This window comes from Acipenser ruthenus, chromosome 44, assembly GCF_902713425.1.
Source record: "Acipenser ruthenus chromosome 44, fAciRut3.2 maternal haplotype, whole genome shotgun sequence".
Lineage (NCBI taxonomy): Eukaryota > Metazoa > Chordata > Actinopteri > Acipenseriformes > Acipenseridae > Acipenser > Acipenser ruthenus.
The window spans coordinates 8564023-8588318 of record NC_081232.1 but is presented as its reverse complement, the minus strand read 5'-3'; the positions used below and the strand labels follow the sequence as shown (position 1 = coordinate 8588318).

Here is a 24296-nt window from a genome sequence, read left to right as displayed (position 1 = left end):
GGAAGCAAATACGAGGAGCTGCTGAGTTAAGGTGGGAGGAAGCAGTAGCTGTAGAATTATGGGTAATCAGATTGACTCTTGTAGCCCAATCGGATTGGCTCTTGTAGTGCCCGCATTTGCATAACCTGATTACCCATAATTCTAGAGTTACTGCTTTCTCCCATATTAACTCTAAAGCGACTTGTATGTGTTACGCACACACACACACACACACATATTATATTATATATATAATATCACACACACACATATGGCGATTAGATAAAGGGGCATTCAGAACAGAAAATAGGAGGCGCTTTCTTACACAGAGAATTGTGAGGGTCTGGAACCAACTCCCCAGTAATGTTGTTGAAGCTGACACCCTGGGATCCTTCAAGAAGCTGCTTGATGAGATTCTGGGATCAATAAGCTACTAACAACCAAACGAGCAAGATGGGCTGAATGGGGCCTCCTCTCGTTTGTAAACTTTCTTATGTTCTTTTATATATATATATATATGACACACACATACACACACAGAGTAGTCCGTCGCGTATCTGCCCGTCACATGTCTGTCCTGACCGTTTATCCGCCCTGATCAATCTCTTCAGCAACGTTAGTTTATTATTGAACAGAGATTAGTTCAGAGACTGGAGATCCCACAGAAATTTTTGTACTGTGTGTGTGTGTGTGTGTGTGTGTGTGTGTCTATATATGTGTGTATATATATATATATATATATATATATATATATATATATATATATATATATATATATATAAACAATTAATTATATATAAACCATCTAATAGACCTTATTTGTTTATTTAGATCAGAAAGGAGGCTACCAACAAAAGCAGGGTTATCAGAGAGGTAACTATGCCACACTACAGCTTCATAGAAACACAAAAACGTTGGACACAACATATTTTTCATTACATGTTAATTTTTTTTTGTCCTCCATTGTAATTATACGGGCGACAAAATGGCATCCAGCTCATGTGAGACTTTCATGTATTTGCTTGCTAGTCTTCCATATGTCCCCATTTCTGATTAGAAGATAGTTGTTTTTTTAAATCTGTCCCCATATGAGGTCGCTGTGCATGAAAGGGTTAATATTGAATATCTGTGTTTCATATTACACTGCATTTGTCTATATGCAGTTATCACCCTAGTACCCAGACCCATTGCATACCTGCATTCTTACTAAAATATCTTATTATCCCTGAATAGCTCTGGCCAAGAGTTTAGCATCACCTAGAATTTTAGGATTGAGACAAATAAATAAATAAATAAATAAAATAAAATTATAAATCTTTTTTTTTCAACATCATGATGTAATCAAAGAAACTACAAAAACGATATCGCAAAAAAAAGTCTACCGGAAGCCATAATAGCAGCACAGTAAGTATTTCAAGTTAGATTTGAAAATGTCCCATTTTTCAATTTGTCCGTTTTTCGTGAAGTATATGGAAAACCTGCTAAAATAATGTTAACGTGACATTATTCAGCAGGTTTCATTCGACTTTATGAAGCAAAATGTGTTCATTCTATAGTTGGATGCAAAACGTTTGGCCAGAGCTATATATGCATGGCATCCAATGCATTAGTAAGACCTCACCTAGAATATTGTGTTCAGTTCTGGTCCCCTCGTTACAAAAAGGATATTGCTGCTCTAGAAAGAGTGCAAAGAAGAGCGACCAGAATTATCCCGGGTTTAAAAGGCATGTTGTATGCAGACAGGCTAAAAGAATTGAATCTATTCAGTCTTGAACAAAGAAGACTACACGGTGATCTGATTCAAACATTCAAAATCCTAAAAAGTATTGACAATGTCGACCCCAGGGGACTTTTTCGACCTGAAAAAAGAAACAAGGACCAGGGGTCACAAATGGAGATTAGATAAGGGGCATTCAGAACAGAAAATAGGAGGCACTTTTTTACACAGAGAATTGTGAGGGTCTGGAACCAACTCCCCAGTAATGTTGTTGAAGCTGACACCCTGGGATCCTTCAAGAAGCTGCTTGATGAGATTCTGGGATCAATAAGCTACTAACAACCAAACGAGCAAGATGGGCCAAATGGCCTCCTCTCGTTTGTAAACTTTCTTATGTTCTTATGGTAATACAGGTAGTGAACAAAAAAATGTAAACACCTGGGTAAACGCGGGACACCAAGTCTATTGAAAGCAAGGGCTTCCACACAGGTGTGGCTCATGCGTTAATTAAGCAAATAACATCCCAGCATGCTTAGGGGATAAAAATGCTGGACAGGCCAGGCAAACGTTTCCACTAGAAGTCTTTCTCAGCGTCTTCAGTGTAAATTCAATGGCAAACGTTTCCACTAGAAGTCTTTCTCAGCATCTTCAGTGTAAATTCAATGGCAAACGTTTCCACTGGAAGTCTTTCTCAGCGTCTTCAGTGTAAATTCAATAGCAAACGTTTCCACTGGAAGTCTTTCTCAGCGTCTTCAGTGTACAGATCTTAAATGTACAGACTTGCATATAAAAAATGATATTTCCATACCAAGTCACTTTTTAATGGAAAGCGCTTTTAGAAAGAAAAAAATCACAGAAATTATCATTTTTATTTCAGATCAGAGAGGAGGGTACCAGGGAGGCTACCAAGGAGGCTACCAAGGAGGCTACCAACAGAGGCAAGGTTACCAGAGAGGTAAAACAAATATTATTATTTTTTTTATTTTATTTAAGGCTAGGAACCGACATTTCCATACAATCACGCTCTTATGAAGTGCTTTTTTAAAAGCTTTATTGACAACGTTTCCACTAGAAGTCTTTCTCAGCGTCTTCAGTGTAAATTCAATGGCAAACGTTTCCACTAGAAGTCTTTCTCAGCGTCTTCAGTGTAAATTCAATGGCAAACGTTTCCACTAGAAGTCTTTCTCAGCGTCTTCAGTGTAAATTCAATGGCAAACGTTTCCACTAGAAGTCTTTCTGTGTCTTCAGTGTAAATTCAATGGCAAACGTTTCCACTAGAAGTCTTTCTCTGTGTCTTCAGTGTAATTTCAATGGCAAACGTTTCCACTAGAAGTCTCTCAACATCTTCAGTGTAAATTCAATGGCAAACGTTTCCACTAGAAGTCTTTCTCAGCGTCTTCAGTGTAAATTCAATGGCAAACGTTTCCACTAGAAGTCTTTCTCAGTGTCTTCAGTGTAAATTCAATGGCAAACGTTTCCACTAGAAGTCTTTCTCAGCGTCTTCAGTGTAAATTCAATGGCAAATGTTTCCACTAGAAGTCTTTCTCTGTGTCTTCAGTGTAAATTCAATGGCAAACGTTTCCACTAGAAGTCTTTCTCAGCGTCTTCAGTGTAAATTCAATGGCAAACGTTTCCACTAGAAGTCTTTCTCAGCGTCTTCAGTGTAAATTCAATGGCAAACGTTTCCACTAGAAGTCTTTCTCAGTGTCTTCAGTGTAAATTCAATGGCAAACGTTTCCACTAGAAGTCTTTCTCAGCGTCTTCAGTGTAAATTCAATGGCAAACGTTTCCACTAGAAGTCTTTCTCTGTGTCTTCAGTGTAAATTCAATGGCAAACGTTTCCACTAGAAGTCTTTCTCAGCGTCTTCAGTGTAAATTCAATGGCAAACGTTTCCACTAGAAGTCTTTCTCAGTGTCTTCAGTGTAAATTCAATGGCAAACGTTTCCACTAGAAGTCTTTCTCTGCGTCTTCAGTGTAAATTCAATGGCAAACGTTTCCACTAGAAGTCTTTCTCAGCGTCTTCAGTGTAAATTCAATGGCAAACGTTTCCACTAGAAGTCTTTCTCGGCGTCTTCAGTGTAAATTCAATGGCAAACGTTTCCACTAGAAGTCTTTCTCAGCGTCTTCAGTGTAAATTCAATGGCAAACGTTTCCACTAGAAGTCTTTCTCGGCGTCTTCAGTGTAAATTCAATGGCAAACGTTTCCACCAGAAGTCTTTCTCGGCGTCTTCAGTGTAAATTCAATGGCAAACGTTTCCACCAGAAGTCTTTCTCGGCGTCTTCAGTGTAAATTCAATGGCAAACGTTTCCACCAGAAGTCTTTCTCGGCGTCTTCAGTGTAAATTCAATGGCAAACGTTTCCACCAGAAGTCTTTCTCGGCGTCTTCAGTGTAAATTCAATGGCAAACGTTTCCACTAGAAGTCTTTCTCGGCGTCTTCAGTGTAAATTCAATGGCAAACGTTTCCACTAGAAGTCTTTCTCAGCGTCTTCAGTGTAAATTCAATGGCAAACGTTTCCACTAGAAGTCTTTCTCAGCGTCTTCAGTGTAAATTCAATGGCAAACGTTTCCACTAGAAGTCTTTCTCAGCGTCTTCAGTGTAAATTCAATGGCAAACGTTTCCACTAGAAGTCTTTCTCAGTGTCTTCAGTGTAAATTCAATGGCAAACGTTTCCACTAGAAGTCTTTCTCTGCGTCTTCAGTGTAAATTCAATGGCAAACGTTTCCACTAGAAGTCTTTCTCAGCGTCTTCAGTGTAAATTCAATGGCAAACGTTTCCACTAGAAGTCTTTCTCTGTGTCTTCAGTGTAAATTCAATGGCAAACGTTTCCACTAGAAGTCTTTCTCTGTGTCTTCAGTGTAAATTCAATAATACAAGAAACACACAGTATTTGCAACTTAAACCACAGAGATGAATTCCTTCAATAACTGGAAATAAAACAATAATAATAATAATAATTTTTATTTCAGATCAGAGAGGAGGGTACCAAGGAGGCTACCAACAGAAGCAAGGTTACCAGAGAGGTACTTTTTTTAAAAATATATATAAATAAACTCGGTATTGACATTTCCGTACAAAGTCGTTCTCTAATGGAAAGTTAATAAAAAAAAATCAAATCTTAATCATTTTTATTTCAGATCAGAGAGGAGGGTACCAGAAGCAAGGTTACCAGAGAGGTAAAAACTAAACAAAATATAAAAGTGCCTCTCTCACTGTCTTTCTACACAGTAAAATGCGTCGAATCTCGCAGTTTACACGTATACTTACAAAACTTTTGACCGTAGCTGATTTTTCGTCTTTACTCACCTATAATTTTAGGATTAAGACATAATTTGCAAATAAACTATATGAAGATATTTTTTATCTTTTATTTAACATCCTGTAATCAAAGAAACCACAAAATGACATCGCAAAAGTCTACCGGAAGCCATAATACCAGTACAGTAAGTATTTCATGTTAGATTTTTGAAATGTCTCATTTTTCAATTTGTCAGTTTTTTGTTGTGTATCTGGAAAACTATAAAGCGCTGGGTGTGGAATTCAATATGTTAACAAGGGAACATTATTCAGCAGCTTTCATTGGACTCTATGAAGCTGAGGGAGTTCATTCTATATAGAGGGGGTGGAATTCAATATGTTAACAAGGGAACATTATTCAGCAGCTTTCATTGGACTCTATGAAGCTGAGTGAGTTCATTCTATATAGAGGGTGTGGAATTCAATATGTTAACAAGGGAACATTATTCAGCAGCTTTCATTGGACTCTATGAAGCTGAGAGTTCATTCTATATAGAGGGGGTGGAATTCAATATGTTAACAAGGGAACATTATTCAGCAGCTTTCATTGGACTCTATGAAGCTGAGTGAGTTCATTCTATATAGAGGGGGTGGAATTCAATATGTTAACAAGGGAACATTATTCAGCAGCTTTCATTGGACTCTATGAAGCTGAGGGAGTTCATTCTATATAGAGGGGGTGGAATTCAATATGTTAACAAGGGAACATTATTCAGCAGCTTTCATTGGACTCTATGAAGCTGAGGGAGTTCATTCTATATAGAGGGGGTGGAATTCAATATGTTAACAGGGGAACATTATTCAGCAGCTTTCATTGGACTCTATGAAGCTGAGGGAGTTAATTCTATATAGAGGGTGTGGAATTCAATATGTTAACAAGGGAACATTATTCAGCAGCTTTCATTGGACTCTATGAAGCTGAGGGAGTTCATTCTATATAGAGGGTGTGGAATTCAATATGTTAACAAGGGAACATTATTCAGCAGCTTTCATTGGACTCTATGAAGCTGAGGGAGTTCATTCTATATAGAGGGTGTGGAATTCAATATGTTAACAAGGGAACATTATTCAGCAGCTTTCATTGGACTCTATGAAGCTGAGGGAGTTCATTCTATATAGAGGGGGTGGAATTCAATATGTTAACAGGGGAACATTATTCAGCAGCTTTCATTGGACTCTATGAAGCTGAGTAAGTTCATTCTATATAGAGGGGGTGGAATTCAATATGTTAACAAGGGAACATTATTCAGCAGCTTTCATTGGACTCTATGAAGCTGAGGGAGTTCATTCTATATAGAGGGGGTGGAATTCAATATGTTAACAAGGGAACATTATTCAGCAGGTTTCACTCGACTTTATGAAGCAAAGTTAGTTCGTTCTATATAGAGGGGGATGCAAAACTTGTGGCCAGAGCTGTATACCCAGTAATTGAAGGACTGTGTTATTTTAATTTTACACTGTAATATAAATTTACATGCTTCATTTTTATAAACTTACGAATTTCTCATGGCTGTGCCAGACTGCAGTCAAATTTACAAATGATGCCGTATTCCAGAATAGATAGTCTTGGAGGGGGGGACATGGCACCATTTATTTATTTTGGTAGGGATTTGGTCGGGACCCAAAGAATTAATGCCAAATTCTACAGAGTTCCAGTTTTGTATGGGGTCTGGATTCGACAGGTTTTACTGTAGCTGTAAACGTGTTGATCAGTCCGAGTGTCTCAAGACTCAACTCTTAAAACTCCAGAACCGTTTATCCAGTTATTGAGATGGAACTTGGTACGGACCACCTTCAGCTCAAAAGCTACTGAGAGAATCAGATATCTACTGTGTGTGGAGTCTGTCTGTCTGTCTATATCTACTGTGTCTGTCTGTCTATATCTACTGTGTCTGTCTGTCTGTCTATCTACTGTGTCTGTCTGTCTGTCTATATCTACTGTGTCTGTCTGTCTGTCTGTCTATATCTACTGTCTTGTCTGTCTGTCTATCTACTGTGTCTGTCTGTCTGTCTATATCTACTGTGTCTGTCTGTCTATATCTACTGTGTGTCTGTCTGTCTGTCTGTCTATCTTCTGTCTGTCTATACTGTCTCTGTCTGTCTGTGTGTCTGTCTATCTACTGTCTGTCTATCTACTGTATCTGTCTGTCTGTGTCTGTCTATACTGTCTGTCTGTCTATCTACTGTGTGTCTGTCTATATCTACTGTGTGTCTGTGTGTCTGTCTGTCTATCTACTGTGTCTCTGTCTGTCTGTCTGTCTATACTCTGTCTGTCTGTCTATCTACTGTGTGTCTGTCTGTCACAATTACATTTAACAATTTATATAATACTGGTATGGTCTTAATCTTTTTTCTCCTTTACTCTTTCTTTCTTTCTTTCTTTCTTTCTTTCTTTCTTTGATGCCTGAGCTTGTTACCTTTACACTGGGGCTAATCAAGCTCTATTAAAACCTGGAATGGGGGAAACATTGGGGTCTATGAGGAGAAACAGCCTGGCTTTAACATTGGGGTCTATGAGGAGAAACTGCCTGGCTTTAACATTGGGGTCTATGGGATGAGAAACAGCCTGGCTTTAACATTGGGGTCTATGGGGAGAAACAGCCTGGCTTTAACATTGGGGTCTATGGGATGAGAAACAGTCTGGCTTTAACATTGGGGTCTATGAGGAGAAACAGCCTGGCTTTAACATTGGGGTCTATGGAGAGAAACAGTCTGGGCTTTAACATTGGGGTCTATGGGATGAGAAACAGCCTGGCTTTAACATTGGGGTCTATGGATGAGAAACAGCCTGGCTTTAACATTGGGGTCTATGGATGAGAAACAGCCTGGTTTTAACATTGGGGTCTGTGAGGAGAAACAGTCTGGCTTTAACATTGGGGTCTATGAGGAGAAACAGTCTGGCTTTAACATTGGGGTCTATGGATGAGAAACAGCCTGGCTTTAACATTGGGGTCTGTGAGGAGAAACAGCCTGGCTTTAACATTGGGGTCTGTGAGGAGAAACAGCCTGGCTTTAACATTGGGGTCTATGGGATGAGAAACAGCCTGGCTTTAACATTGGGGTCTGTGAGGAGAAACAGCCTGGCTTTAACATTGGGGTCTATGGAGAGAAACAGCCTGGCTTTAACATTGGGGTCTATGGAGAGAAACAGCCTGGCTTTAACATTGGGGTCTATGGATGAGAAACAGCCTGGCTTTAACATTGGGGTCTATGGATGAGAAACAGCCTGGCTTTAACATTGGGGTCTGTGAGGAGAAACAGTCTGGCTTTAACATTGGGGTCTATGAGGAGAAACAGTCTGGCTTTAACATTGGGGTCTATGGATGAGAAACAGCCTGGCTTTAACATTGGGGTCTATGAGGAGAAACAGCCTGGCTTTAACATTGGGGTCTATGGAGAGAAACAGCCTGGCTTTAACATTATTATTATTATTATTATTATTTATTTCTTAGCAGACGCCCTTATCCAGGGCGACTTACAATTGTTACAAGATATCACATTATACATTATTTCACATTATACAGATATCACATTATTTTTACATACAATTACCCATTTATACAGTTGAGTTTTTACTGGAGCAATCTAGGGAAAGTACCTTGCTCAAGGGTACAGCAGCAGTGTCTCCCACTGGGGATTGAACCCACAACCCTCCGGTCAAGAGTCCAGAGCCCTAACCACTACTCCACACTGCTGCCCCGGGTCTATGAGGAGAAACAGCCTGGCTTTAACATTGGGGTCTATGAGGAGAAACAGCCTGGCTTTAACATTGGGGTCTATGAGGAGAAACAGTCTGGCTTTAACATTGGGGTCTATGGAGAGAAACAGTCTGGCTTTAACATTGGGGTCTATGGAGAGAAACAGCCTGGTTTTAACATTGGGGTCTATGGAGAGAAACAGCCTGGCTTTAACATTGGGGTCTATGAGGAGAAACAGCCTGGCTTTAACATTGGGGTCTATGAGGAGAAACAGTCTGGCTTTAACATTGGGGTATATGAGGAGAAACAGCCTGGCTTTAACATTGGGGTCTATGGATGAGAAACAGTCTGGCTTTAACAAGAACAGACAACCGCGGATCTTTAACACATGCACAGTAATTTAAATTTTAAAAGTGAAAACCGTCAAAATGACTACCATGGCGGTTCTAGTGTTAATTTGAGCATTTTCCCATTTTATAGCACCATTTTTAAAGATTCTAGAACCCAGCCAACACGAGTATTGCATTGCTTGTGTCCTTGTGTTAGTCTCCAGATTGAGGCTGTAGGTAGCAGGTGCACACGTCTGTTCTGCGATGCCTCGGTGTGATACCATGCACAGTATCATGATAGTCGATACTATCACAGCACTTTAGATCTTGTGTCCACTACATGGCCGCAAGATCCATTACATTGAATGGCTGCCATTTTTTTTGTTTGCAAGTACAAAGTGTGTAAGAGGCTAATACACCGTTAATAATGCCACAGCATGGCAGAATGCTTGCTGTTTAAATATATTTTTCTGCTGAAGACAAGTTGCTGTGCATACAAAGGTCATTGTCACAGACTATAAAATAAAACTGGGAAGAAAGCACAGCACTTAAAGGAAATGGTGTGTTTTACACTTTCTTGCCTATAAAGAGAGAACTCTGTTTTTCTTTCTCCTTTCTCTTGCTCTTCTTTCTCTCTTTCTCTCACTCTTTTTATCTTTCCTTTCTCGCACTTTCTTTTAGTTTTTCACTCCTCTCTGTCTCTCTCACTATCTTTCTCTCCTCTTTCTTTCTTTCTCTCACACTATCTTTATCTCCTTTCTCGCTTTCTTTCTTTCTCTGTCCTTTCTTGCTCTCTCTTTCAATCTTCTCTCTTTCTTTCTCTATCTCTGTCCTTTCTTGCTCTTTCTCTTTCAATCTTCTCTGTCTTTCTTTCTTTCTCTTTCTTTCTTTCTCTGTCTCTCACTCTGTCCTTTCTTGCTCTCTTTCTCTTTCAATCTTCTCTGTCTTTCTTTCTCTTTCTTTCTCTGTCTCACTCTGTCCTTTCTTGCTCTCTTTCTCTTTCAATCTTTTCTCCTCTTTCTTTCTTTCTCTCTGTCCTTTCTTGCTCTCTTTCTCTTTCAATCTTCTCTCTTTCTTTCTTTCTCTGTCTCTCACTCTGTCCTTCTTGCTCTCTTTCTCTTTCAATCTTCTCTCCTCTGTCTTTCTTTCTTTCTCTGTCTCATTCTGTCCTTTCTTGCTCTCTTTCTCTTTCAATCTTCTCTCCTCTGTCTTTCTTTCTTTCTCTCTGTCCTTTCTTGCTCTCTTTCTCTTTCAATCTTCTCTCTTTCTTTCTCTGTCTCTCTCCTTTCTTGCTCTCTTTCAATCTTCTCTCCTCTGTCTTTCTTTATTTCTCTGTGTCTCTCCTTTCTTGCTCTCTTTCTCTTTCAATCTTCTCTCCTCTTTCTTTCTTTCTGTCTCTCACTCTGTCCTTTCTTGCTCTTTCTCTTTCAATCTTCTCTCCTCTTTCTTTCTTTCTCTGTCTCACTCTGTCCTTTCTTGCTCTTTCTCTTTCAATCTTCTCTCCTCTTTCTTTCTTTCTCTGTCTCTCTCTCTCCTTTCTTGCTCTCTTTCAATCTTCTCTCCTCTGTCTTTCTTTCTTTCTCTGTCTCTCACTCTGTCCTTTCTTGCTCTCTTTCTCTTTCAATCTTCTCTCCTCTGTCTTTCTTTCTTTCTCTGTCTCTCTCTCTCCTTTCTTGCTCTCTTTCTCTTTCAATCTTCTCTCCTCTTTCTTTCTCTCTCTCACTCTGTCCTTTCTTGCTCTCTTTCTCTTTCAATCTTCTCTCCTCTCTTTCTTTCTTTCTTTCTTTCTCTGTCTCTCACGCTGTCCTTTCTTGCTCTCTTTCTCTTTCAATCTTCTCTCTTTCTTTCTCTGTCTCTCTCTCTCCTTTCTTGCTCTCTTTCAATCTTCTCTCCTCTGTCTTTCTTTCTTTCTCTGTCTCTCTCACTCTGTCCTTTCTTGCTCTCTTTCTCTTTCAATCTTCTCTCCTCTGTCTTTCTTTATTTCTCTGTGTCTCTCTCCTTTCTTGCTCTCTTTCTCTTTCAATCTTCTCTCCTCTTTCTTTCTTTCTGTCTCTCACTCTGTCCTTTCTTGCTCTTTCTCTTTCAATCTTCTCTCCTCTTTCTTTCTTTCTCTTTCTCTCTCACTCTGTCCTTTCTTGCTCTCTTTCTCTTTCAATCTTCTCTCCTCTGTCTTTCTTTCTCTCTGTCCTTTCTTGCTCTCTTTCTCTTTCAATCTTCTCTCCTCTGTCTTTCTTTCTCTCTGTCCTTTCTTGCTCTCTTTCTCTTTCAATCTTCTCTCCTCTGTCTGTCTCTCACTCTGTCCTTTCTTGCTCTCTTTCTCTTTCAATCTTCTCTCCTCTGTCTGTCTCTCACTCTGTCCTTTCTTGCTCTCTTTCTCTTTCAATCTTCTCTCCTCTGTCTTTCTTTCTCTCTGTCCTTTCTTGCTCTCTTTCTCTTTCAATCTTCTCTCCTCTGTCTTTCTCTCTTTCTCTCTTTCTTTCTCTGTCTCATTATATCTCTGTAATTGTTTCTTCTGCTTTACAGATCAGAGAGGAGGCTACCAGAGAGGAGGCTACAGGCAACAGAACCAAAGCTCTTACTGAACACAATCACCGGCTGCACGCTGTGGGCTTCTATTAAGAAAAGTAACATTCATTCCAGGGATGGGAATGAGACTCCCGCTGCAAAGCGAGTTTTAATCACTCCCCTGAGCTTGTTACCCATAGACCCTGGGGCTGATCAAGCTGGTAGTAAAACCTGGAATGGACGACGCTGCTGTGCAGTAGGAGTCTGATTCCCAGCCCTGCTTTCATTCACTTGGCTGTTTGACTTAATGAGGACGTGATGTTTTGCTTCAATATAAAAAAATAAATAAATAAAAGGGTTTTTTTGCTGTTGATTTTTATTTGTTGTCTTCCTTAACTTTTAAACACTCAAGCAGCGCATGCGTGAATTTAGAAATACTGAAAGTAATTTTTCAATGCCTTGGTAAATGCACTAGAAATTTTACACTCCTTTGTGTTGCAAAATACAAGATTTTGTGCTGGGCAAAGCTGGCAGGACCACACTATATAACACCGATATAAAACCCTGCGCAGAACTACACACCTACCCAACACAGAGTCTATATAACACTGATATAAAACCCTGCACAGAACTACACACCTACCCAACACAGAGTCTATATAACACTGATATAAAACCCTGCACAGAACTACACACCTACCCAACACAGAGTCTATATAACACTGATATAAAACCCTGCGCAGAACTACATACCTACCCAACAGAGAGTCTATATAACACTGATATAAAACCCTGCGCAGAACTACACACCTACCCCACACAGAGTCTATATAACACTGATATAAAACCCTGCGCAGAACTACACACCTACCCGACACAGAGTCTATATAACACTGATATAAAACCCTGCGCAGAACTACACACCTACCCAACACAGAGTCTATATAACACTGATATAAAACCCTGCGCAGAATTACACACCTACCCAACACAGAGTCTATATAACACTGATCTAAAACCCTGCACAGAACTACACACCTACCCAACACAGAGTCTATATAACACTGATATAAAACCCTGCGCAGAACTACATACCTACCCAACAGAGAGTCTATATAACACTGATATAAAACCCTGCGCAGAACTACACACCTACCCCACACAGAGTCTATATAACACTGATATAAAACCCTGCGCAGAACTACATACCTACCCAACACAGAGTCTATATAACACTGATATAAAACCCTGCGCAGAACGACACACCTACCCAACACAGAGTCTATATAACACTGATATAAAACCCTGCACAGAACTACACACCTACCCAACACAGAGTCTATATAACACTGATATAAAACCCTGCACAGAACTACACACCTACCCCACACAGAGTCTATATAACACTGATATAAAACCCTGGACAGAACTACATACCTACCCAACACAGAGTCTATATAACACTGATATAAAACCCTGGACAGAACTACAGCAGCTGAACTTGCATATCTTTACTAATAATACTAAATAGAGAAGTTTTTTTTTTTTTTTTTTTTTCCCAAAACGGTATTTTGAGACGGCTAAACAGTAGTTATTTTTGTTCTCTGGTGATGTTCAAAGTCCTTTTTAATCATTCTCTTCTGTTTGTGCAGTTGCTAGTTTTCCCAGTTGGAATGACCCTGAGTTTCATAATCAAACAGTTCAGCTAGTTTTTTGCTCTAGTGCCTTCATCAGCGTTATTGAAACTAAACTGAGTCAAGCAGACCAGCGTTTGGGGCTCTAGTGCCTTCATCAGCGTTACTGAAACTAAACTGAGTCAAGCAGACCAGCGTTTGGGCTCTAGTGCCTTCATCAGCGTTATTGAAACTAAACTGAGTCAAGCAGACCAGCGTTTGGGCTCTCGTGCCTTCATCAGCGTTACTGAAACTAAACTGAGTCAAGCAGACCAGTGTTTGGGCTCTAGTGCCTTCATCAGCGTTACTGAAACTAAACTGAGTCAAGCAGACCAGCGTTTGGGCTCCAGTGCCTTCATCAGTGTTATTGAAACTAAACTGAGTCAAGCAGACCAGCGTTTGGCCTGTAGTTTCGGCTTTAGTCAGAGGAAGTATCTGTTTTTTCTCCTGTTTGTTGAGTGAATCTTGCTGTAAAAGGTAGACTTATCAAAACAATTGAATTAAACACAGCATTGAAGTAACTGCAATGATAATCAAAAAGTATAGGGACAGCCCATAATAATAATAATAGTTTTAAAAATCTATGAAAATGTCATTTTATCTTTTCAATTTTTGTAGCAAATGCCTGTAAGAGGGAGGAGGGACAGAGAGAGAGAGAGAGGGGAGGCGTGTACGGTCTATTCAAATATTATCTTCCTCGATTAGTTCAAATAATTATTAACCCTCGTTCTCTACAAAAACGCAACTGAATTTCAACCCAAAAACCTTTTAAAATAAGAACTGCCACCAGCCATCAATCAACTGTCTGCATTTCTGTCTGTCCGGAGAGATAAGTACACAGATATATATATATATATTTTAACATGTACATATCTTTCCTATACTACTGCTGTTTGTAGAAGTGGTTTTTATGTTTTCGTTCAATATTTTTTTGATTTTTGTTTTTTTTTCTTTAAATTTAGTGTTTTGAAGGTTCACTGGTAGCCGAGAAAGTTTGAACTGTAAAGAAGAAAGGTTTTTTTTTTTTTTTTTTAAGGGAACATCAACTACTTAGATCTGTGAATATTAAAATTATCTTAGTTTTCTGTTATTGAAGCAGTTTTTGTAGACAGTCTAATTTATACAAAAATAAGCAAAACTTAGATAGACAGGCGGTGTCACACAGAACCACAGCCTCAGACAGACAGGTTCTCATACACACACACAGCCTCAGACAGACACTCGGACAGTCTCACAGACAGACAGACAGATTCTCACACACACACACACAGCCTCAGACAGACACTCGGACAGTCTCACAGACAGACAGATTCTCATACACACACACACACACACACACACACACACACACACACAGCCCCAGACAGACACTCGGACAGTCTCACAGACAGACAGACAGATTCTCACACACACACACACAGCCTCAGACAGACACTCGGACAGTCTCACAGACAGACAGATTCTCATACACACACACACACACACACACACACACACACACACACAGCCTCAGACAGACACTCGGACAGTCTCACAGACAGACAGATTCTCATACACACACACACACACACACACACACACAGCCTCAGACAGACACTCGGACAGTCACAGACAGACAGACAGATTCTCACAGACACACACAGCCTCAGACAGACACTCGGACAGTCTCACAGACAGACAGATTCCCATACACACACACACACACACACACACAGCCACAGACAGACACTCGGACAGTCTTATAGACAGACAGATTCTCATACACACACACACACACAGCCTCAGACAGACATTTAGACAGTCTCACAGACAGACAGTGTCGCACAGACTCACATTCACAGACAGACAGTTACAGACAGACAGACTCATTTATACACACAGACAGACGCAGTCTCACAGACAGACACACATACAGGCTTGCAGAGACAGACGGAGGGAGGGATGCGCTGGCTCCTCTCCTCCTCTCTCAGGAGAGCCTCGCCTCTCTCCTCCTCGCCCGGATTTGTCAGAATGCTGTGCGCTGACCCCGCGACGACCCCAAGCTTTGACGATGGCCGCGCGTTTCGTCTGAAGCGGACGAGTGAGATCGTGAGAGCGCTGACTGTCTTCAGACTGTGCTCCGTCCCTGTGCTCGTCACACACTGCGACAAGGTGAGGGCACTCCTCTCTCTCTCACTCCTCACTCTCACTCCTCACACTCTCACTCTCTCTCCTCACACACACTCTCCCCACTCAACTCCTCTCACACTCCTCTCTCTAACACTCCTCACTTCTTTCATTCAGCCACACTCCTCACTCCTCACTCACACTCTTCTTACTCTCCTCACACTCCTCACTCAACTCCTCTCATTCCTATCACACTCCACTCTCACTCCACTCCTCTCTCACACTCCTCTTACTCTCTCATTCCTCTCTCCTCTCACTCTTCTTACTCGACTCCTCTCACTTCTCTCACACTCCTCTCTCACACTCCTCACCCCTTCAGCTCGTCACACACAGCTGACAGCACTCCTTCACTCCTCTCTCACTCTGTTCATCACACACTGTGACACTCCTAACAGCATACCACCCTCTCACCTACCTCTCTCTCTCTCTCTCTCTCCCCAGCTCCTCTCGTTCTCTCGTTCGCTCCTCGGGCCCCGTCTCTTCTCCCTCCTCATGAGGGCGACAGCGTATGGACAGTTCGTTGCCGGGGAGACGGTCCTAGAGATCCGCGTTGCCATGGACAAGCTGAGCATGATGGGAATGAGGCCCATGCTGGCCGTGCCGATCGAGGAGGACCTTGGAGAGAACAGGGAGGGGTGAGCGAGAGAGAGAGAGAGAGAGAGAGAGAGAGAGAGAGAGAGAGAGAGAGAGACAGAGAGAGAGAGAATATAAACTGTACAGCTTCTGGAAATGATCCTTTATATTTCTCAGAGGTGTAAACATTAGTGTCTTGAATTCTCAGAGGGGTTGTAAACTTTACAATAACAAATCACAGACAGGATGTAAACTTCACAATTATAATCCACTGACGTGGTGTAAATTTTACAATTGTAAATTGAAGACAGACCTTTAAATAGCACTGATAGGTGTTCCAAATCCAGGGCTCTGATTGGTTAAACTTCTTCATCATCGCCATGGTTACGAGTGTGAGGGCGGGGTTTATGTAGGTGTATTCGGCATCGACCAGAACTCGAACCTCTTGACACTTAGCGTACTGCGGGGGTGAGAGTGAGGGGGTGAGAGATGGAGGAAGTGAGAGTGAGGGGTGAGAGACAAAGGGAGTGAGTGAGGGAGAGAGAGACGAAGGGAGTGAGAATGAGAGAGTGAGGGGGTGAGAGACAGAGGGAGTGAGAGTGAGGGAGTGAGAGACGGAGGGAGTGAGAGTGAGGGAGTGAGAGACGAAGGGAGTGAGAGATGGAGGGAGAGACAAAGGGAGTGAGAGTGAGGGGGTGAGAGATGAAGGGAGTGAGTGAGGGAGAGAGAGACGAAGGGAGTGAGAGTGAGGGAGTGAGAGATGGAGGGAGTGAGAGTGAGGGGGTGAGAGACGGAGGGAGAGACGAAGGGAGTGAGAGTGAGGGGGTGAGAGACGCACACACTGAGATACACACTGCAACCACACTCGCTCGCGCTCACACACACACTCCAAGAGTTTGGAAAAGCCATCATGCAACACATACTGTATATCCTTTACCCTCCCCAGTTACAGACTTACACAGTGTGTCTGTGTCGCTGTGTCTCTCTCAGTGTCTGTGTCTCAGTGTCTGTATCCGTCTCAGTGGCTGTGTTTATGTCTCTGTGTCTCTGTATCTCGGTGTCTGTCTCAGTGTTTGTATCTCTGTCTATCTGTGTCTCAGTGTCTTGGTGTTTGTGTGTGTCTCAGTGTATGTCTCAGTGCCTGTGTTTGTGTCTCAGTGCCTGTGTCTCAGTATCTGTGTTTGTGTCTCAGTGTCTGTGTTTGTGTCTCGGTGTCTCAGTGCCTGTGTCTGTGTCTGTGTCTCGGTGTCTGTGTCTCAGTGCCTGTGTTTGTGTCTCAGTGCCTGTTTCTCAGTATCTGTGTTTGTGTCTCAGTGTCTGTGTTTGTGTCTCGGTGTCTGTGTTTGTGTGTCAGTGTCTGTGTCTCAGTGCCTGTGTCTCGGTGTCTGTGTCTCAGTGTCTCGGTGTCTGTGTCTCGGTGTCTGTGTTTGTGTGTCAGTGTCTGTGTATCAGTGCCTGTGTCTCGGTGTCTGTGTCTCAGTGTCTGTGTCTCGGTGTCTGTGTTTGTGTGTCAGTGTCTGTGTCTCAGTGTCTCGGTGCCTGTGTCTCAGTGTCTGTGTCTCGGTGTCTGTGTTTGTGTGTCAGTGTCTGTGTCTCAGTGCCTGTGTCTCGGTGTCTGTGTCTCAGTGTCTCGGTGTCTGTGTCTCAGTGTCTGTGTCTCGATGTCTGTGTTTGTGTGTCAGTGTCTGTGTCTCAGTGCCTGTGTCTCGGTGTCTGTGTCTCAGTGTCTTGGTGTCTGTGTCTCAGTGTCTGTGTTTGTGTCTCGGTGTCTGTGTGTCAGTGTCTCTGTGTCTGTGTCTCAGTGTCTGTGTTTGTGTCTCGGTGTCTGTGTCTCAGTGTTTGTCTGTGTTTCAGGGAGCAGCAGTACGATGAGAATCTGGCAGCCATGTTGGATTGTGTGCGGATCTCCAAGAGCGGTGCAAAGACTACATCTCCCATGATGCAACTCAAAGTGACAGCCCTGCTGAGCGCTGAGCTGTGTGTGAGTGAGGGGAGGGGCTATTAGCAGCAGCTATACTTACAACACATTTGTCTGCTTGACTCAGTTTAGTTTCAGTAATAATATGCATCTTGCTTGTTTGGTTGTTAGTAGCTTATTGATCCCAGAATCTCATCAAGCAGCTTCTTGAAGGATCCCAGGGTGTCAGCTTCAACAACATTACTGGAGAGTTGGTTCCAGAACCTCACGATTCTCTGTGTAAAAAAGTGCCTCCTATTTTCTGTTCTGAATGCCCCTTTATCTAATCTCCACTTGTGACCCCTGGTCCTTGTTTCTTTTTTCAGGTCGAAAAAGTCCCCTGGGTCGACATTGTCAATACCTTTTAGGATTTTGAATGTTTGAATCAGATCACTGCGTAGTCTTCTTTGTTCAAGACTGAATAGATTCAATTCTTTTAGCCTGTCTGCATACGACATGCCTTTTAAACCCGGGATAATTCTGGTCGCTCTTCTTTGCACTCTTTCTAGAGCAGCAATATCCTTTTTGTAACGAGGTGAGGGAGACACACCCCACACTCAGAAACATGTTATACATGGAGTTGATACACAGAGTGCCCATAGCTTTTTTAACCTTTTAATATTTGTTTTGTATATTTCTTTTTCTTTTCACTGCTGTTTTATTGTGTTAAAGCGTTTTGCAGTCCTTTAATGAAAGGTGCTACATTAATAAATATTGTATTGTATTGTAAATCAGTTTGACAGACAGACGGCTCACCGGCGGTCGAACAGGATACTGAGACAGACGGACAGATAGATGCTGTTTCGTTTCCCTAGCACCCTCTCTCTCCTCCTCCCCTTTCAGAAGCGAATCGCAGTCCTGCTCTCGCACCCGGGTCTCTCGGAGCAGTTCTCTCTGACGCGTCTGCTGCACTCCATGGAGGGACAGGAAGTGAGGTTCTCAGGGCTGAGTGACGGCGAGGCGGGTCACTTTTTGTGTGGGCTGAGGAGGCTTCACCGTGTAGGAGAGGTGAGAGGGGAGAGGGAAGGGAGTGGAGAGGGGAGAAAGAAACATTCTTGAAAATATTGTTTTTTTGTTCTTCTCTATTTGCCCCCCTAACTCCCTCCAACTCTCACTCCCTCACTCTCTCTCCCTCTGTCTCTCTGTCTCTCTCTCCCTCACTCACTCCCTTCGTCTCTCACCCCCTCACTCTCACTCCCTTCGTCTCTCCCTCCGTCTCTCACTCCCTTCGTCTCTCACTCCCACTCCCTCCGTCTCTCTCTCCCTCACTCTCACTCCCTCTGTCTCTCACCCCCACTCTCTCATTCTCACTCCCTTCGTCTCTCTCTCCCTCACTCTCACTCCCTCCATCTCTCACCCCCTCACTCTCTCATTCTCACTCCCTTCGTCTCTCACCCCCTCACTCTCACTCCCTTCGTCTCTCTCTCCCTCACTCACTCCCTTCATCTCTCACCCCCTCACTCTCACTCCCTTCGTCTCTCCCTCCGTCTCTCACTCCCTTCGTCTCTCACTCCCACTCCCTCCGTCTCTCACTCCCTCACTCTCACTCCCTCTGTCTCACCCCCTCACTCTCTCATTCTCACTCCCTTCGTCTCTCACCCCCTCACTCTCACTCCCTCCATCTCTCACTCCCTCACTCTCACTCCCTCCGCCTCTCACTCCCTCACTCTCACTCCCTTTGTCTCTCTCCCTCACTCACTCCCTTCGTCTCTCACCCCCTCACTCTCACTCCCTTCGTCTCTCCCTCCGTCTCACCCCCTCACTCTCACTCCCTCCGTCTCTCACTCCCTCACTCTCACTCCCTTCGTCTCTCTCTCCCTCACTCACTCCCTTCATCTCTCACCCCCTCACTCTCACTCCCTTCGTCTCTCCCTCCGTCTCTCACTCCCTTCGTCTCTCACTCCCACTCCCTCCGTCTCTCACTCCCTCACTCTCACTCCCTCTGTCTCTCACCCCCTCACTCTCTCATTCTCACTCCCTTCGTCTCTCTCTCCCTCACTCTCACTCCCTCCATCTCTCACCCCCTCACTCTCTCATTCTCACTCCCTTCGTCTCTCACCACCTCACTCTCACTCCCTTCGTCTCTCTCTCCCTCACTCACTCCCTTCATCTCTCACCCCCTCACTCTCACTCCCTTCGTCTCTCCCTCCGTCTCTCACTCCCTCACTCTCACTCCCTCTGTCTCACCTCCTCACTCTCTCATTCTCACTCCCTTCGTCTCTCACCCCCTCACTCTCACTCCCTCCATCTCTCACCCCCTCACTCTCACCCCCGCAGTACGCTAAGTGTCAAGAGGTTCGAGTTCTGGTCGATGCCGAATACACCTACATAAACCCCGCCCTCACACTCGTAACCATGGCGATGATGAAGAAGTTTAACCAATCAGAGCCCTGGATTTGGAACACTTATCAGTGCTATTTAAAGGTCTGTCTTCAATTTACAATTGTAAAATTTACACCACGTCAGTGGATTATAATTGTGAAGTTTACACCCTGTCTGTGATTTGTTATTGTAAAGTTTACAACCCCTCTGAGAATTCAAGACACTAATGTTTACACCTCTGAGAAATATAAAGGATAATTTCCAGAAGCTGTACAGTTTATATTCTCTCTCTCTCTGTCTCTGTCTCTCTCTCTCTCTCTCTGTCTCTCTCTCCTTCATCTCTCTCTCTCTGTCTCTCTTCCCCCCTCCCCTCTCAGGACTCGTTCTCGCTCCTCTCTGCTGATCTCTCTGTCGCGGTTCGAGAGCGGTTCTGTTTCGGGGTGAAGCTGGTTCGGGGCGCATACATGGACAAGGAGAGGAAGCTGGCCAATGAGCAGAGCTACCCCGACCCCATCCACCAATCATGGGAGAGCACCAATCACAGGTCAGCTAGACACCTAGCATTCAGCAATGAGATTGAAACATACTTTTAATTATACTGTATACTTTATGATATTTAATTTTCTGTCATCTGTCTCTGTCTGTCTGTCTGCGTGTCTCTCTGTCTGTCTCTGACTGTCTGCGTCTGTCTGTCTGTCTGTCTGCCTGTTTGTCTGTATGTATGTCTGCCTGTCTGTCTGTCTCGCTGTCTCTCTGCGTGTCTCTCTGTCTGTCTCTCTGTCTGCCTGTCTGTATGTCTGTCTGTATGTCTGTCTGCCTGTCTCTCTGCCTGTCTCTCTCTGTCTGTCTCTCTGTCTATCTGTCTCGCTGTCTGTCTCTCTGTCTCCCTGTTTCCCTGCTTGACTGTCTCTCTGCAGCTATCACCAGTCCCTGGATATGATGCTGGATTTGATAGCGAAGGACAGTAAGCAATACAGCATCATCATCGCGAGCCACAACGAGGACTCCGTCAAACACGCCATGAAAAGGTATCGCCCTTCAAACTCTCACCGGCCAATCAGACAGCACTACCACACAATGAACAACACACGTCCCCCGCCCCCATTGGACCTTCTAGCAGCAGCTACACTTACAATATCTCTGAGTGTAGATCATTGGAAACGTTTTAAACCACAACAGGATCTATAAAACAGATTCAATATGTTTGTCGGCTTGTATGACTTCTAGTACAGCTCTGGCCAAAAGTTTTGCATCACCTAGAACTATATGAACATAATTTCGATCTTTTATTTCACATCATAAGAAAGTTTACAAACGAGAGGAGGTCATTCAGCCCATCTTGCTCGTTTGGTTGTTAGTAGCTTATTGATCCCAGAATCTCATCAAGCAGCTTCTTGAAGGATCCCAGGGTGTCAGCTTCAACAACATTACTGGGGAGTTGGTTCCAGACCCTCACAATTCTCTGTGTAAAAAAGTGCCTCCTATTTTCTGTTCTGAATGCCCCTTTATCTAATCTCCACTTGTGACCCCTGGTCCTTGTTTCTTTTTTCAGGTCGAAAAAGTCCCCTGGGTCGACATTGTCTATACCTTACATCATGTAATCTAAGAAACTAAAAAATGATATTGCCAGAAAAGAAAGTCTACCGGAAGCCATAATAGTAGTACAGTAGTATTTCATGTTAGATTTCGAAACGTCAAATCTGTTTTTGTCAGTTTTTTCCGTTAAGTAGATGGGAAAACTACAAAGCGATGTGTAATTTGATATGTTAACAAGGGAACATTGGTTGGCAGGTTTCATTCGACTTCATGAAGCAGAATTAGTTGATTCTGTAAGGGGATGCAAAATTTTTGTCCAGAGCTGTTTTGAAATGTCCGGAGTTTCTCTCTAATCAGGTGGAGAGCTTACTTTCTCTTGCATAACTGTAGCTTCTGTGCCCTCAGTCTGGGACTATGAGGATGAAACTGTATCCATTTAGTAACTCACTGTTACCGCTAGTTATACCACACCCCCATCTGGTGGTTATTTAAAAAAAAAACACTTCCTCCAGGTGTACGTTGATGATTATTATTATTATAATTTACTTCTTAGCAGACGTCCTTATCCAGAGCGACTTACAATTGTTACAAGATATCACATTATTTTTACATACAATTCCCCATTTGTACAGTTGGGTTTTTACTGGAGCAATCTAGGTAAAGTACCTTGCTCAAGGGTACAGCAGCAGTGTCCCCCACCTGGGATTGAACCCACGACCCTCCGGTCAAGAGTCCAGAGCCCTAACCACTACTCCACACTGCTGCACATTGATGCTGCAAGCTCAATAATAATAATAATAATAATAATAATAATAATAATAATAATAATAATAATAATAATAATAATAATAATAATAATAATAATAATAATAATAATAATAATAATAATAATAATGATGTCCAGGTTTCACATTCATTCTGTCTCAATGTTGTTTTACTGGGTCTTTTTAAATGTTTTTTTTTTTTATTATTTAATTCCTGCAGGATGCAGGAGTTGGGAATCCCCAAGGACGGTGCGTGTGTTTGTTTCGGACAGCTCCTGGGAATGTGTGACCACGTCTCGTTAACCCTCGGTATGCCAGTGAACCGCAGAGCTGCTCAGTCAATGTAGCGCAATGAAAATAAACTGTCTGGATACTGAAGTTCTATCCTCCCTCCCTATAGACACTCAGTCTTATAACACCTAACCCCATCCCTAACCCCCAGCCCCAACTCTAACACTCCCTCCCTCTTCCTCTCCAGTACGACTCTATAGACTCTTCTCTCTTGTCTCTCAGATCTGCTGTATTCAGTTCTCTACCATAAGGTTCTATAGACTGTGCTGTAACGCCTCTCTCTCAGGTCAGGAGGGCTACTCTGTGTACAAGTCCATCCTGTAGGGCTCTATAGACTCTGTGCTGTAACACCTCTCCTCTCTCTCCCTCTCTCTCTCTCTCTCTTCCTCTCTATCCCTCTCCCCCTCTCCTCCCTCTCTCTCTCAGGTCAGGAGGGCTACTCTGTGTACAAGTCCATCCTGTAGAGCTCTATAGACTCTGTGCTGTAACACCTCTCCTCTCTCTACCTCCCTCTCTCTCTCTTCCTCTCTATCCCTCTCCCCCTCTCCTCCCTCTCTCTCTCAGGTCAGGAGGGCTACTCTGTGTACAAGTCCATCCTGTAGGGCTCTATAGACTCTGTGCTGTAACACCTCTCCTCTCTCTCCCTCCCTCTCTCTCCCTCTCTCTCTCTTCCTCTCTATCCCTCTCCCCCTCTCCTCCCTCTCTCTCTCAGGTCAGAAGGGCTATGCTGTGTACAAGTCCATCCTGTAGGGCTCTATAGACTCTGTGCTGTAACACCTCTCCTCTCTCCCCCTCCCTCTCCCTCTCTCTCTCTTCCTCTCTATCCCTCTCCCCCTCTCCTCCCTCTCTCTCTCAGGTCAGAAGGGCTACTCTGTGTGCAAGTCCATCCTGTAGGGCTCTATAGACTCTGCTGTAACACCTCTCCTCTCTCTCCCTCCCTCTCTCTCTCTTCCTCTCTCCCTCTCTCTCTCAGGTCAGGAGGGCTACGCTATCTACAAGTCCATCCCGTATGGCTCCATCGACTCCGTGCTCCCCTACCTCGTTCGGAGGGCACAGGAGAACCGCACGGTGTTGCTGGGGATCAGGAAAGAGAGGGAGCTGCTCCGGAGAGAGCTCTGGAGAAGAGTGCTGAGACGCAGCTCGGGGCCCGCTGGAGGAACACTATAGACTCGTCTGGAGAGAGACATGCCGATACTATCCCAGCACCGACCACGCAGATAACGCTCTGAGCATCGCCCCTCTGCCGCGACAGTCCCGCATCACCAATCTGTGTATTAGAATGTAACCGTGACTGTGTCTTATGAATTGGGCAATAAAAAATAAAGCATTGAAAATGACAGAAAAAGGAACTGGATGTTTTAGTTTTAGTGCAGCCTAGAATATCGCTGTACAGACGGCCAAAAGCCTTGTATCATCACCTAGAATTTTAGGATTAATATATATATATATATATATATATAATTTAGATATTTTATTTAACATCATGTA

General features: G+C 43.2%; 2 protein-coding genes across 5 annotated transcripts in view; both read left to right on the top strand.

Moving 5' to 3' along the window:
* Window positions 1-11899, top strand: part of eif3c (eukaryotic translation initiation factor 3, subunit C) — a 64547-nt gene extending 52648 nt beyond the window's left edge. For 2 of the 4 annotated variants that reach the window (XM_059012283.1, XM_059012286.1), the window contains 5 exons: window positions 811-852; window positions 2574-2651; window positions 4667-4720; window positions 4835-4873; window positions 11545-11899. In XM_059012283.1, coding sequence (XP_058868266.1) covers window positions 811-852; window positions 2574-2651; window positions 4667-4720; window positions 4835-4873; window positions 11545-11603 — 272 coding nt within the window. In that variant the 3' untranslated portion in view covers window positions 11604-11899. The remainder of the gene's footprint in view (window positions 1-810; window positions 853-2573; window positions 2652-4666; window positions 4721-4834; window positions 4874-11544) is intronic. The other 2 variants (XM_059012285.1, XM_059012284.1) reach the window with 2 other exon arrangements.
* A 2111-nt stretch (window positions 11900-14010) lies between these two features.
* prodh2 (proline dehydrogenase 2) lies at window positions 14011-24153 on the top strand. The gene is made up of 9 exons (XM_059012312.1): window positions 14011-15350; window positions 15807-16000; window positions 17793-17919; window positions 18739-18903; window positions 20173-20319; window positions 20595-20761; window positions 21135-21245; window positions 22738-22826; window positions 23782-24153. Exons 1-9 carry the CDS (start codon window positions 15141-15143, stop codon window positions 23973-23975), a joined length of 1404 nt encoding a protein of 467 aa, XP_058868295.1. The 5' UTR covers window positions 14011-15140; the 3' UTR covers window positions 23976-24153.
* Window positions 24154-24296: the final 143 nt, after the last annotated feature.

Excerpts from the sequence above, each read along its gene's own strand:
- prodh2 (XM_059012312.1), top strand. The coding sequence starts at position 15,141 with ATGCGCTGGCTCCTCTCCTCCTCTCTCAGGAGAGCCTCGCCTCTCTCC. Across the intron at positions 16,001-17,792 it reads CTTGGAGAGAACAGGGAGGG|GGAGCAGCAGTACGATGAGA; the intron begins GTGAGCGAGAGA and ends TCTGTGTTTCAG. Across the intron at positions 22,827-23,781 it reads CCACGTCTCGTTAACCCTCG|GTCAGGAGGGCTACGCTATC; the intron begins GTATGCCAGTGA and ends TCTCTCTCTCAG.